Source organism: Seriola aureovittata, chromosome 5 (genome assembly GCF_021018895.1).
Source record: "Seriola aureovittata isolate HTS-2021-v1 ecotype China chromosome 5, ASM2101889v1, whole genome shotgun sequence".
NCBI classification, from domain to species: Eukaryota; Metazoa; Chordata; class Actinopteri; order Carangiformes; family Carangidae; genus Seriola; species Seriola aureovittata.
The window spans coordinates 29652356-29667355 of record NC_079368.1 but is presented as its reverse complement, the minus strand read 5'-3'; the positions used below and the strand labels follow the sequence as shown (position 1 = coordinate 29667355).

At 41.7% G+C, this 15000-nt stretch overlaps 2 protein-coding genes across 2 annotated transcripts in view; both read right to left on the bottom strand.

Moving 5' to 3' along the window:
* si:dkey-220o5.5 (actin filament-associated protein 1-like 2) overlaps window positions 1–7707 on the bottom strand; it is a 19585-nt gene extending 11878 nt beyond the window's left edge. The window contains exon 1 of the mRNA XM_056375285.1: window positions 7578–7707. Within this exon, the coding sequence (XP_056231260.1) occupies window positions 7578–7593 (16 nt within the window). The 5' untranslated portion in view covers window positions 7594–7707. The remainder of the gene's footprint in view (window positions 1–7577) is intronic.
* A 1013-nt stretch (window positions 7708–8720) lies between these two features.
* Window positions 8721–15000, bottom strand: part of LOC130169559 (dematin-like) — a 29895-nt gene continuing 23615 nt past the window's right edge. The window contains exon 16 of the mRNA XM_056376412.1: window positions 8721–14539. Within this exon, the coding sequence (XP_056232387.1) occupies window positions 14426–14539 (114 nt within the window). The 3' untranslated portion in view covers window positions 8721–14425. The remainder of the gene's footprint in view (window positions 14540–15000) is intronic.

Here is a 15000-nt window from a genome sequence, read left to right as displayed (position 1 = left end):
ATGGGACTGATGGGACAGATGTTTCCGATGGGACTGATGGGACAGATGTTTCCGATGGGACTGATGGGACAGATGGGACAGATGTTTCCGATGGGACTGATGGACAGATGTTTTCGATGGGACAGATGTTTTCGATGGGACTGATGGGACAGATGTTTTCGATGGGACTGATGGGACAGATGTTTCCGATGGGACTGATGGGACAGATGTTTCCGATGGGACTGATGGGACAGATGTTTCCGATGGGACTGATGGGACAGATGTTTTCGATGGACAGATGTTTCCGATGGACTGATGGGACAGATGTTTTCGATGGGACTGATGGGACAGATGGACAGATGTTTCCGATGGGACTGATGGGACAGATGTTTTCGATGGGACTGATGGGACAGATGTTTTCGATGGGACTGATGGGACAGATGTTTCCGATGGGACTGATGGACAGATGTTTTCGATGGGACAGATGTTTCCGATGGACTGATGGGACTGATGGACAGATGGGACAGATGTTTCCGATGGGACTGATGGGACAGATGGGACAGATGTTTCCGATGGGACTGATGGGACTGATGGGACAGATGTTTCCGATGGGACTGATGGGACAGATGTTTCCGATGGGACTGATGGGACAGATGTTTTCGATGGGACTGATGGGACAGATGGGACAGATGTTTCCGATGGGACTGATGGGACAGATGTTTTCGATGGGACTGATGGGACAGATGTTTCCGATGGGACTGATGGGACAGATGGGACAGATGTTTCCGATGGGACTGATGGAACAGATGTTTTCGATGGGACAGATGTTTCCGATGGGACTGATGGGACAGATGGGACAGATGTTTCCGATGGGACTGATGGGACAGATGGGACAGATGTTTCCGATGGGACTGATGGGACTGATGGGACAGATGTTTCCGATGGGACTGATGGGACAGATGTTTCCGATGGGACTGATGGGACAGATGTTTCCGATGGGACTGATGGGACAGATGTTTTCGATGGGACTGATGGGACAGATGTTTTCGATGGGACTGATGGGACAGATGTTTCCGATGGGACTGATGGGACAGATGTTTTCGATGGGACAGATGTTTCCGATCAGTTAGTTTTTCTCTTTAGGGTTTTAGGTTTTAGGATCGAGGTGTTTTGTGGCTGAAATAATATTTGTAACGGCAGTTTCTGAAGTTTATCACCCATTACTGTTGTTATGTTTGTATTTTATTTTGTGTGAAATGAGAGAATGAAGTGAAAGTATCTGAGTTGTTCCTGCAGCAGCTCAGAGTCTCAGAGGAAACTCCAGGGGAAGAATGAGCATCAGACTTTATCTGATCTCTGTAACACTGAGTCATCTGTTGACAGTGGATCAGAGCCAGGACTCATGTTTGATTACAGTATCACACACACACACACACACACACACACACACACACACACACACACACAGACAAACTGTCTTTATTTCTGTCTCATCTCGTCTTTAATCTTTAACTCCTGGAAAATATTATTCTCACTTTTCCTGCGAATAAAACCAGAGACATCAACTGTCTCGATCTCACCTACACCTGTAAAGTTTTGTGACTGTATCTTGGAGGTTGTGACGTTGTCATGGTGACAGACTGAACCTTTTAACTTTAGTGTTTGTTGTATTTTGTGTGTAAATTTAATTTATCTAAAAAAAAAAAACTATAAACAAAAAGAATCATAGCAGCTACGATGCAGAAAGAAAGAGATTAAACTAAACTACAAATTAATAATGTTCGTCTTCAATATTATTTTACACAGAATCATCTGTATAAACACTCAACACATTAAAAAGTGATCTTTGCTCATTTTTTAAAAAGCATATAAATAATTTTATTCATCATTATTTACTGACCTCAGTCACATTTCCTGCTCAGGCTTCTGTTTTTAATTCACGTGAAAGTATATATTTAATATATAGTTAATATATAAAGGTGCATGTGTCTGTCGAGCTTTTATAGTATTTGTATTTTTTTATGTGGAAACAAATAGGTAAAATCAAAAGCATCAGAAAAGTTTAAAAACTCTGATTTATTTGTTTTATTTGTCTGTTCATGTTTTGTAATCATTATTATTTATTTAACTATTTTGCTGTTCTTCTTCTTCTTCTTCTTATTTAGTAACTCCTTCGTTCCTGTGGACGGAGCTCTTCATATATATTAGTTTGTGTTGTTACGTCCTTATTTATGCAATAAATGATTGATCACAAACAATAACTCAGATTTAGTGTCTGTCCATCATTAGTCTCTGTATTGAAACACTTTTAATGAAAAATTGTGACTTTAAATGAAGTATTACCATTTATATCAATTAGTTCAAGTGTTGTGGTCAAAACTGAGGTGCGTTCAGGTGCAGCTCCGATAATGACCACTAGATGCTGCTGTGATTAAACTCTGCGTTGAAGTGAATGGGAAAACTTTTTCTCCTTTCTCAACAAATTAAAAGACATTCAATTAAATGAAAAACCAAAAACTAGATTTAAGCAACAGAAAACTTCATGTGACGTTTGTTGTAAAAGCAGCTGTTAATTTAAACAGTTCAGGTGAATTCGTCTGTTAATGAGTGAATAATGACGCTCTGTACCTGTTCAGGTAAAGTTTCCCAGACGTTCTGACCCTGACATGTTAACTGATGTGACAGGACACACACTGATAAGCTGCTGGATGCTGCTAATGTTTAACACAGAATAAAGACTCAGCATGTGTGTGTGTGTGTGTGTGTGTGTGTGTGTGTGTGTGTGTGTGTGTGTGTGTGTTGTTACGTCACTTAAAAACTCAAGGTCCCTGCACAAAATTGGGAATCAGGAAGTAAAAATGATACTGAACAAACACTGACGGAAAATTCTCCACAAACAGGGAATTTTTCATTGATTTGATCTGTTTAAAAAAGTTCTGCAACCTCCTCCTTTAACCGAAACAACTTCTAGAACCGTCGCAGCACTGACCATAAGAACCACCTACAGGACCCGTAGAGCTGAATAAATGAGATAGAATAGAACCACCTCTAGGAGCAGTAGAACCTTTTCAGTGAGCACATCCTGGACAATCTCTAGACCCATTCAGTATCCTAAAGGATGAAGAGAAGCTCTTCGTGATTTCTAAAACAACCAAAAGGAAACTGGCAAACTTCCTTAGGACCGCGTCCAGAACCACCCACAGGACATTGACCATGGACCACCAGAACCTTCAAAACTACAGCCGTCTAAAAGACACTTTGAACCTCCTTAACTAGGACATACTAAATGACCGCTATCACCCTGGATCACTAGAACCACCAGGAGGAAGCTAACACTCTAATATGACTACTACAATGACTTTAAGGACGACAAGAACCTCCTCCAGACAACTAAAACCACCTAAAACAACCCTATTAATGATCACTAGAACGTCCTCAGTGATGAGAACCTCCTTAATGACCACTAGAACCATGTAAAGGATCTCTACAGCCACCAAAAGGAACTTTAGAACCTCCGTCTGACCACTAGAACCACCTAAACCACCCCTAGATCCTCCTACTTCACCAATAAAACATCTTTTAAGGACGACTAGAACTTCCTCAGGAGACTCCCCTCACTAGAACATCTTCAGCAAACACTAGAACTTCCTACATGACTACAAAAACACTTCAGGCACTACAAGAATCTCCCAAAACACCAATATTTCTGACCACCAGAACCACCTAAACCACCCCTAGAACCTCTTATATCACCACTTTAAGGATGACTGGAACCTCCTTAAGAAAAGTCACATTTCTGAGCACTAGAACGTCCCAAAAGACTTCTGCTATATAACCGCCAAAACCTCCTAATGCACAACGAGGACCAGTTCAAGAACCCTTGACCGGTGACCACTAGAACCTTCTGAGAGACTTCTGGAACAACCTCGTATCAGCTGTTTGCGTTTTAGTTTCTGTGAATCATAACAGAGACTTTTCTTATATGAAAAATGAGGATTGACGTGAAGCTGCTGTTGGGACCGAGCTGGACTGAATGAATGAAGTGTGACTGAGCTGATCTCTGAACAGCCTGAGGGAGGGGGAGACGTGAGCGATGCAGCGCCAACACAGTGGAAACAGTCGCTGATTGTGCTGCAGCTCATTCACCCGGACAGAGCGAGTGGGAGACGGAGGTTAAATGTTTCTGATTAACTCCTCGCTGCTGATTTTAAGGATCCTACGGCTCTGCTTATCGGCCGGCTGCTGTTTTTAAACGCGGAGCCGCACATACCTCGCACACCCACAACACGTCAACAACAACACAACAACAACACTGTGCTGCAGAGACCAGGAGACACGGGTCACACAGACACACGCAGTTTGTGTTACTGAACGATGCTTATCTGAGCATCAACTTCACTTCCTGTCTCCGGCTTTGATGCTGCAGAACACACACACACTCACACACACACACACACACACACACACACACACACACAATTACACAATGATCTCATTCTGGTAGCAACAACAAATCAATCAAAAACTACACAACTACTATAAAACCTGGACACACATCCTCCTTATTCATCTTTCAGTAACTAGACTCAGACATGAATCTGTGCTCATGTCTTATAAAGTGATTTTAATTGCTTCAGTTAATTGTCAGTTCAAATAAACAGGTAAACAAACAACCTGAGTCGCTGTTATTTCACTGTGGATTCACAGAACACACACGTCTGCACTGAAGCTGAACTGATGAGACCAAAAGACGTCAGGACAGGCGGGAAAAAGAAATGTGTTTGTAATAAAAAACTTCTCATCGTTTACGTTTCTCTCTTTTCTTTCAGTAAAAGCTGCTTTGAAAGAAAGAAAAAAACATCCTGTAACAGACTGAAGTTAAAAACCTTTGTGTGTGTGTGTGTGTGTGTGTGTGTGTGTGTGTGTGTGTGTGTGTGTGTATTTTAGTGATGTATAAGATGCTTTACCATAAAAACCAAACCCTCAAATTAGCTGAAAGATGGGATTCCACCATACCGTGTGTGTGTGTGTGTGTGTGTGTGTGTGTGTGTGTGTGTGTGTGTGTGTGTGTGTGTGTGTGTGTGTGTGTGTGTGTGTGTTCAGGGTGTGGAGCAGCTTTCTCTTTCATCATCTGGTTGGTAAATATAGGACAGCAGAAACGTTTATATACTGAGCTGCTGTTTGTGATCATCTTCACTCTTCAACAGCTGGATTAGAAAACATCTGTATTTTAAATGTTAAAAAAGGCCAAATTCTGAGCTTGTATACGTATAAACATTTTGGGGTAGACGTTAGCTCCTACGTTCACATTCTGCATGAATCGTTACTCGTCTCCTGTGGAATCAAACTCGATCCTTTGGCTTCTATTTGTTCAAATGAAAGAATGAATGAGCTGAGTTCAGTACGACCACTTCCTGTTCGCAGTGTGTCATGGACGTACAGACAACTGTCACTGGACGGAAACTTAAAAACAGGAGGATTCTGAATGAAGCTGTGCAGCTGAACGGATCTTAAAGAGGCTTTAAAACGTATTAAAACATCTTAAATTTCATCTACAGACATGGAGCAGAAACAGTAGTGAAAACTTTCCTCGGCCAGGACACAGCTGTTTGGAAACTCATCCACTTGTGACAGACAAAAAAAACTTTATTAACAAATTAATCATTTATATCTAATTGGTTTATTTCATCAGTTTTTTTCAAACTGAAAATGAAATAAAAAAATCTCAGATTTAATTCGGTGCACGGACACTCAAACTAACTGCAGCCGTTAGTCAGAGCTGTAATGAGAGAAAAATGCTGAAATTGTCGGTCTGGAGACACACACACACACACACACACACACACACACACACACACACACACACACACACACACACACACACACACACACACACACACTCAGATCTACTGAATGTAAACAGTCTATTAGCTCCGTCTCCTGAGAGCAGCAGGAGGAGGAAGTGATGATGATGATGATGAGGAGGAGGAGGAGGAGGAGGAGCAGGACAGACGGGTGTTTCCGATTGTTGTGTAGCTGTAGTTAACATACCATCGTTGTGATAAAGCAGACGGACGGGTCACTGGGTGTAACTGATGATGACAGAAGTTTGACTCCATATGTCAGTTCAACATTTTACATCAGAGTGAGACCTCTCAACAGAAATATCCAGCTCTCGTCTCATCTAAATTAGTCAGAGTTTGAACCCTAATGACCCCATGACCTTTCCTCCACCTGACGACTGTGAACCATCAGGACGTAGTCGACGGTTACCGAGGCTGTGATGAACGCTGCTGCCTGCAGGAGGCGCTGACTGCACTTTCCTCTCTGACCTGTTTTCATCTGATGAACGAATGAATATATTTTGTAGGAATTCATGACATCAACAGGTTTGACGTTGTGTCTCAGCTCAGGGAAAGACTCGGTCCTCGAAGGTGTGGCAGTTCGTAGACGCGAAGGCCGAGCTGAATGAGACGCTCTGGTCTACGGAGGACTTACCATTGCGTCCAAAACATGGCTCCTGTCGCCTAGCAACCCGGACAACACTTTTTTTCAGTAACACTTTTTGTTTTGCGTCTCTTGGTTTTAACAGTTGGTGTTATTTGCTTTCATTACTGGAGAGCAATGAATCCTGGGATATGTGGGACCATGAAGGATCCACCTGTTGGAGCCTTCGTTGTCCAGGAAGAGAATTGGACGCCGTGGTCGCTGTGATGTAACTGTCAGCAAACACCGACAGAGAGTCTGAGGATCACACTGTAAAATGTCAGTATTGTGTTTCAGCTCAGATCATCAGCTGATGGATCAACTGTTAAAACCAAGAGCCGCGCTTCTGCGACGCAACAGGAAGTTCGTCGCCCACTTCCTGCCGATCGGGACGCAGCTACAGTGACTTGACACTCGGACTGGAGATTAGTGACTTGTGAACAATCTTTATTCTATTTTTCACTCCCTCTCTTATTATTATGTGTAGAATTATTGATAACGCAGATGATGATGCTTTAAATCCCTCAGAGACTGAGACTGGACTGGGACTGGACTGAGACTGGACTGAGACTGGACTGAGACTGGACTGGGACTGGACTGGGACGTGTAAATAACCAGTCTGCTAACTGGTTTCTAACAGACTGTAAAGCAGCTGTAATCAGATCTCAGTGTTTATCACTGTGTTCGTCAGCAGCTCTGACTCTGTGGAGGCTTCTGTACGAACACATGATGAACGTAAATATGCAGCTTTAATAAACACTTAAATGTCTTTATATCTGATTATAACTTCGTCTGTACGCCGCTTATAAATGCTACAGTAAAACGCGTAATTACCACAACTCACACATAGATCAGTAAACTCACATCAGCTCTTATAAAAGGTCAAAGGTGACATTTGTGTTTCTACGGTTTCACATCTAAAATATAAAACTTGGTGAACTCACAGATCGTCTTCATGTGAATGTGTCCCAGATAAGATCATTGTCCCAGACACAGATTTATATTAAATGTAAAAGTCTTTTTCTCTCATGTGAAACATCTGGACGGCGACAGTGAAAGCTCTCTGTCTGTCCTACAGTCGGAGGTGAACAGGTGTGTGATGAAGTCGGTACCTTTCTGTTTGTCCATGTCTCTTCAGTCGCTGCCGATCCTCAGTCTCATTTCTCTGCTGAAGAGTCCGAACCATCGAACCACAGACCGACTCGTCCTGCCGCTCTCTCTCTCCTCACTGAACTGTGTGTGAGGGAGTCGAGTCCCGCCTCTGATGGGGGAGGAGGGAGGGCGGACCGGCACACTCATTATGTATGAAGGGAGGGAGGGAGGGAGGGAGGGAGAGCGAGGCAAAGACAACATGCTCACTGAATATATTGCCTCAGTGTTTCCAGGTTTTATTGAAGTTTCAGTTTTATAACCTGGAAGCTGCTCCAAACCCCCGCAGACAGAAAGATGTCATTCATTTTAAAAGACCATAATGCTTTGTAAAATAACAAAACTTATTTTAAAAAATATTACACATGACAAAAATATTATTGTAATTTAAATAATATAATATCATAGAACTGTAGAAGAGAAGAAAACGCAGTAACCACGTGAGACTCTGGAGTGTGTGTTGGTTCTGCTTTCACTGAAGAACAAATCCAGCAGAAAACAGACAGTGTGTGAGTTTAAGAAGAAGAATGAAAGGTCGGTGAAGGAGGTTCGATGAGACGTTAAGCTGCACGTTTGGATCAAAACTGTAAAATATAAAGAGCTCCGTCTGTGGTTTAGACAGCAGAAGCATCTTGGTTCAGGTCGGGGAGAGACGGTGGTTTTGGTTCAATGTAAATAAACGTTAATGTGCGTTAAACCTGAACCAGGATCAGAGTCAGAACAGAACCAGAAGCTGGAGTCACTACAGGAGGATTTCCTGATACGTTCAGTGTCAACATGTTAGTGACTTTCCAAATAAATACGTTAATGAACATTTGCTCATTATCTTAACAGGAACATGATCTGCTCTGTAAATGAAGTGTAACAGACGGAGTTAGCATCACAGAGCTGCTAGCATGGCTGTCATGGCTGGAGAACGTTCGTAGAGCTTCTTACCTCGTCACAGCTGGGCCGACCAATCACAAACGCTCCAGAGAACCCTGGCTCCGCCTCCTCTTAGTGAATGAGATTCAGTCTGTGAGTGAAACTGTCAGAATGAAATAAAACCTGGAGCTTTCTGTGGTTCATCATGAGTGGAGGAGGAAGTTGAACACAGTTTGCTCAAAGCGAATAGAAATGCTCTTTATTATAACTCATGGTTAATCATTCACATCACCATTCATCTGTTACATCACCTGCATCCAGATATGAAAACAACAACAACAATAATCATATTGTCATTCAGTGGTTCTGTATGTACAGCAGCAGGGCGGCTTCAGACAGGCGAGTCACTGTCAACCAGTCTGACCTCAGTCTGACCTTTGACCTCAGTCTGACCTCACAGTCCAAATCCAGAGTACTACCCGCCGCGCCTCTGAGCCAGGACCCCGCAACTGTGTCCTTACATGAATCTGTTTCAATAAAGGTTAAATAAAAATATGACATCATCATCATGACATCATGCATACGGCAGTTGCATCAGCCTATCAGAAGCGTCGACAGCGACACGGCTCCACGAAGTCGCCCCGCGTCTTAAAATAATTCAATAAAAACAATAAAACACCTCAAAATGTACAAAAAGAAAAAAAAAACAAAACATGGAACAATCTTTGTGTCTTCATGGTGTTAGTCACAGCAACCCACTTCCTGTCTCTCACTAAAACACAACCAATCAGAACAAAGCTGAAATCCTCTCAGTATCATCAGAATCATTCCTCAGAAAATCAACAGAAAGAAGAAAGTAAATCATCTCAACGTAAAGTGACTGATGCTCGCTCACTCCGCCTGACAACATCTTCACACACTTCTGTTTCTTCAGTCTCGTCCGTCCACGGACACAGGAAGCGCGAGGTGGCGAGGCAGACGTGGCGGTGCGTGACGCGGGACGTGACGGCGGTGATTTTACAGTGAGAGTGAATTCATGTCTGACAGACTCTAGAGAGCTGCGTTCACACCTGGCACAGGTCTGAGCTGCTGATTCAAAGGTGCAGAGTCTCGTTTGACCTTCAATAATTCACCTTAATACAAAAACAACATAATGACTGTAAACACATGAGAACAGACCGTCAGCCGCTGATTTAAAACGCTGCAGTTCAGTGGAAGAACTAGTATATAAGAATAAACAGGGAAATATGGAGACGTTAATTTATTCATTCATTTTTTCTGTCTTTGTTTTTCTAATACTCATATTGTTTAAAAATAAATAAATAAGAAAATGAAAAATAAGAAAACTAAAGAAAATTAAATGGAAATTAAAAAAATTAAAATTTTTTAAAATTTTAAAATGAAAATAAAATCAAATAAAAATCAGCCGGAAAAAACATGAATCAGTTTTACAAAATAAAACAAAAAAAGCCCCAAAAAACAAAAAAAAACAAACAAAAAAAATGACAGCCTCTTGTGGCTGAAATGAGTATTGCACAAACAAACAAAAAATTCATTTGCCTCTCAGGGCTTCCATAGATGCACTTAACGTATTAAAAATAAAAGTATAAATTAGTAAATTTTATATCATTAGATTATATATTATTAGATATTATTAGATTAAATAGTCATCAGCTGGTGGAGGTGGAGACTGACGATTATTTTTATTATTGGTTTGTAAACTTTACCAAAAACCAAAAGTGACACCTTCACAGTTCTTGTTTTGTCAACAGCCCAAACTTCAAATTAATCAATCATTTAAATTATCACAATAATTAAAAGGAAAAGCAGCAAATCTTCAAATTTAAGAAGCTGGAGCTTTTAAAGTTTTGATGTTTTACATGAGAAAAGATCGTTTCAGCTCGACTTGTTTTTGATGTATGAACTAGCTGAAGATTGAACTGTGAGGTTTTACCTGACTGTCACCTGACTGTCACCTGACGCTCACTGTGGCTGAGCGAGGATTCAATCAGACTTCATCAGATAACAAACACACCCGTTAACATTTAAAGTCACTCTTCAATAATTCAGCTGAAGCTGAAACGTGACCGACGAAGGCGAAACATCAGGCTTCTGCAGGTGAAAACATGGCCGACCTTCTTTTCTGCAAGACTCTAATCTGAACCAAATTCAGACGAAAGTTGTCTCATTGGTTTACAGTCATTACACTGATTGATCTGTATCCATCCGACTTTGATTTATTGACACATTAAATCCTCCACATCGCACCTTTACCTGAGGTTCAGTGATGAACCAACACCTGTGCTGCTTTCAATGACTTACACGTGTTAAACAAGTCGACTATTCGTTAGTTCTATTGCAGTGCAGGTTTAGATTTAACCTCTCCACGTTTATGGAGATCAGATATGATGCTGGTGGACATTAATACTTCATAGATATATAACTACAGGTGCTGAACTCCGGTGTCCAGGTGATACGTGTCCAGTGATTTCCCATCATTCTTCAGTTTCAGAAACCTCAGAGAAGTCCAGGAGAGTTTGTCCATTTTGTCTCTTTTCGTCTTTTCGATGGTGAAAATAGATCATTTTCTTTTCAACATTCACGTACTGATGGATGATTTTTACATTTCAGATTTTAATAACAAACATGCCACTTCTCTATGTAGGTTAAAAAATAGCTGCACATCATTTGGTCACTAAGCAACACTAGCCGACGCTAAATGTCTACAACCTGCCGAGTGGACAAACCAGAGACGGGGTTCAGTCGACGTGTCTCTGAGCTCCGGTTTGAAGGTTATTATTGTTCTTCTACACAGCAAGAATCCCTCAGGAGTGTGTGTGTGTGTGTGTGTGTGTGTGTGTGTGTGTGTGTGTGTGTGCGGTGTACTTAGATAAAACAGGGCAGTGGCTTTTGCTGAACTAGGAAGAAAAAACAAGGAGGAGACAGTTTCATCACAGCCAGAAGGAGCGGAGGAGAAAATCAACAACAGGTTTGAAACGGTCTGACATCTTATTTTGAAAGTCTGTGGACAGCCTCATGTGATTGAGTCTCACCTGTCAGCTGTTCAGGTGAGACCTGCTCATGAATCGTTTGGTGCAGGTCAATGCACAAAACACCCTTAAGTCTTCTCCTTAAAATGTTCACTTAAGTGTTTAAAACTTTCTCCTTATCTTAGTTTTAATATACTTAAGAAATCCCTTAAAATGTTGCACAAAAGACCTTAGAGACCAAAGTTCACCTGGTGAAGTTCCCGTCAAAACAATTTGAGGACGAGATAGTGACGCACTTCTTTAACGTTAGCTGCTTCCCACAAGTGATAAACAGGAATCACAAGTGCTAATGGCAGCAAATCATCGGTCTCCATGGAAACAGTAAAATCTCTTCCACTTAATTTTTTTCCTCAACTACGGAAACGTTTTAAGAGATTCTGTGCAACAGCATCACGTCATCAACTCCCATATTTCAACTCCCACAGCTCCACTGGAAGACGTCCTTTTTGTCCTGGGACGTTCAGGGTTCGAGGTCTTTCCTCCAAAGCATTTTATTTTGAAAAGACGTCGCCATTAAAGCCTGAAGTTGTAAAGTAAAGCTGAAGGTTGAATTAATAACCTCATCTGATGGATGGATTCAGCTGTGGTAGCTTTCATCGCTGGCAGGTACGGAAGACGATTGAGGCCATTTTTAAAAAGAAACCAATCACTTTAAAATCTGAATTCTGAGATTAAATGTCAGAATTTTTCTATTTTTCGATATTTTTTTCACATTTGACCTGATCCTCTTTATTTCAGTGGGAATTAGCTGCTAGCTGCTGGATGTGATGCTCAACATCAGACTGAGTGGCTGCGATCAAACTGTCTCCTGGTTTTTCTTTTCAGTGCTGGGAAAGAAATGCTGTCACTATGACATCATAGCTGGCTAAGCCAATAGGAACAATGCTTTTTTTTTTGTTTTGTTTTTCTTTAAAGCTCGCTGACAGGTGTATTCCCTCAGAGTCAGCAGGAATGTTGTTTTAATGCCCGACTGCAGCTGGAAGCTCAATAATAAAACCCTGACTTCAGTTGTTCAGTTTGAATGAATCCGGTCTGATGAAAACCTCAAAGAGCGGGAACACCTCGGCCTGTAGCTGCAGGCGGCTCGACGCGTTGGTCTGAGCCCGCAGACGCTGTGTGTGTGTGTGTGTGTGTGACCTTTAATCTGATCTTTTAAAGTAGTGAGATTAATATATAACCTTCTGTAATCCAGAACACCACCACTACAACCAAACAGCTGCTGATCACTGGAACATACCGGCCTCCTACTTCCTCTTCCTGTCCTACGAACTTACTGTGACGCTCCTCAACTAAACCCTGACCCTTCATGTCCAAAATCCTCATTTCATGCCACTCAGTTTGAAATCTGTTGAGAGGATTCACACTGTGTCCAGTCACACCAGGAAGTGTCACAGCAGAAATCCAATAACTTTTAAAGGAGCTGTTTGGAAGTTTCAAGAGCTTCAGCCATCGTTGTGTTTATAACACAAAAGGTTGTAATACGTCCTCTGATTTTTGTAAGCTAGCCCACATGTTAGCATCACTCTGCTTCCCTCAAAAGCCAATGAGATTTTTACATTATCTTTTGGATTATTACAGAAAATAAACAGTGTGACATAAAACAGTTTATGTTACTGACACGTTTTTAAATCTGCATTATTCACTCTGAATAAGTCATTAAAAGTAGGAGTTGTATTAGCGAGCTAATGACTTAGGCGAGCCAAACTGCTAGCCAACTGGCGACTGTAGGTCAGCCTGTTAGCATTGTTGACATAGTAGCTAGCTTGCTAATCATGTCTAGCCAGCCGAGTTGAGCCCAGTGTACAACATGCATGATGCATTATGTCATAGAATAAATCATGAAACCTCTGGGAACAGGAAGTGCTAAAATGCTAACTAGTTTCTGGGCTCCTGCAGCACTCTATGTGAGCTAGAGTCCTCGCTCCATGCAGCGCCACAGATTTACATTATTGTTCTTTACTGTAAATCTTTGTTGCCCATTTCATGCTGTGGGAAAACAGAGAAGGTAAAATCTGCCTTTTCGGCTGCTAGTCTTATTTCACAAGGATTAGCTGCAAGGTGACAAAGTGACAACAAAATGTTATATGGAAGTGTAAATTATTGTTATCTAAACAAAAACCTGTTCGAAAAGCCAGGACGAGGGAACAGGAAGTGCTAAGATACGATCATTCCTGCAGAACTCTATTGGAAAGTGGCGAAACAAGTCGGGGCTAGCTGGTTAGCATGCTAACTTCAGTAGAAGAAAAGATGTGATAGAGGCAAGAGTTAACATTGGTGTTTGTTTCCACCTCTGGAGACAGAAGTTTGTTGCTGAACTCACAGCGTTTCTTCTAGACTGATGAGTAAACAGCTGCTAATGCTAACGCTAGCTATGTAGCAAAAGCAGAACTTACAAATAGCTCCTTTAAGTCCAACAGTCTGAGAACGTGGTTTTAACAACCTGCGTTCTACAGTCAAAGCTAATTATTTTCCTCTGTAGTTTGTATACGAGGGAGACAAACCTTCAAAACTATGATGATGTCATTTTTAAGATTAAAAGCCAAACGTTGATTTCTCTCCTGCGTCCAGATCCGTCGCTCCCGCTCTAAAATCCTCACGATGATCATTTGTGCTCAGTAGTTTTGTTGTTAATGAACTTAAACAGACGTCCAGAGACTGAAACAGATGATTTAACATGTGCAGCATCAAACCTTCACTGAGTCGACATCGAACCTGTGACTTCGACACACCGTCCCACAGCGAGCTGCTGCCGCTGTGGCGGTGATGATGATGATGGTGGTGGTGGTGGTGGTATTCGTGCTGCTGATTATGACATTTTGTCCAGAGTCCAGGGTTTCAGGATCCTGCCAGCGATCCGAGAGAAGCAGGGGATTGTGGGAAGTGGAGTCCCAGCGACATCAGAAGAGACAGACCTTCCTCTTCAGGTCGTTCCTCTTCCAGAGCGACAGGCCGTCGAACTCCTCGATGGACATCCCGAAAACACTGAAGAACTCCTCCTGAGAGAGGTGTCTCTGCAGGGGCGAGAGACATCCACAGAGACAGAGAGAGCGAGAGAGAGAGAGAGAGAGGTCACTGTAGTGAACGACATCTTAAACAGATCACTGAATCTAAAACTGAGCATAAAAACATTTGGTTTTAATTTTCTCTCATTTACTTTCATGGTTTTTTATAAATGTTAATCTGCTAACCCTGAAATCCAAGACTTCCTGTAGATGTTCCACAATAAAAGCCTATCTGGAAACGGAGGGATTTTGCCATTTGAGTTGCTGGAGGGCTTTTATTGTGAAACATCAGTGCAGGTGGCGTCGACTCAGAGCGTCTTCAGACTTAGCCGCAGTCTGTGCCTCTCATGTTTTACAGTCACATGACCTCAGTGAAACTTGACTGATTGACATTTTTATTGGTTTTTATTTCTTCAAAATAAAACATTCCCATTTTTTGTGTTTAACTAAAGGAGTTTATATCGTTTACC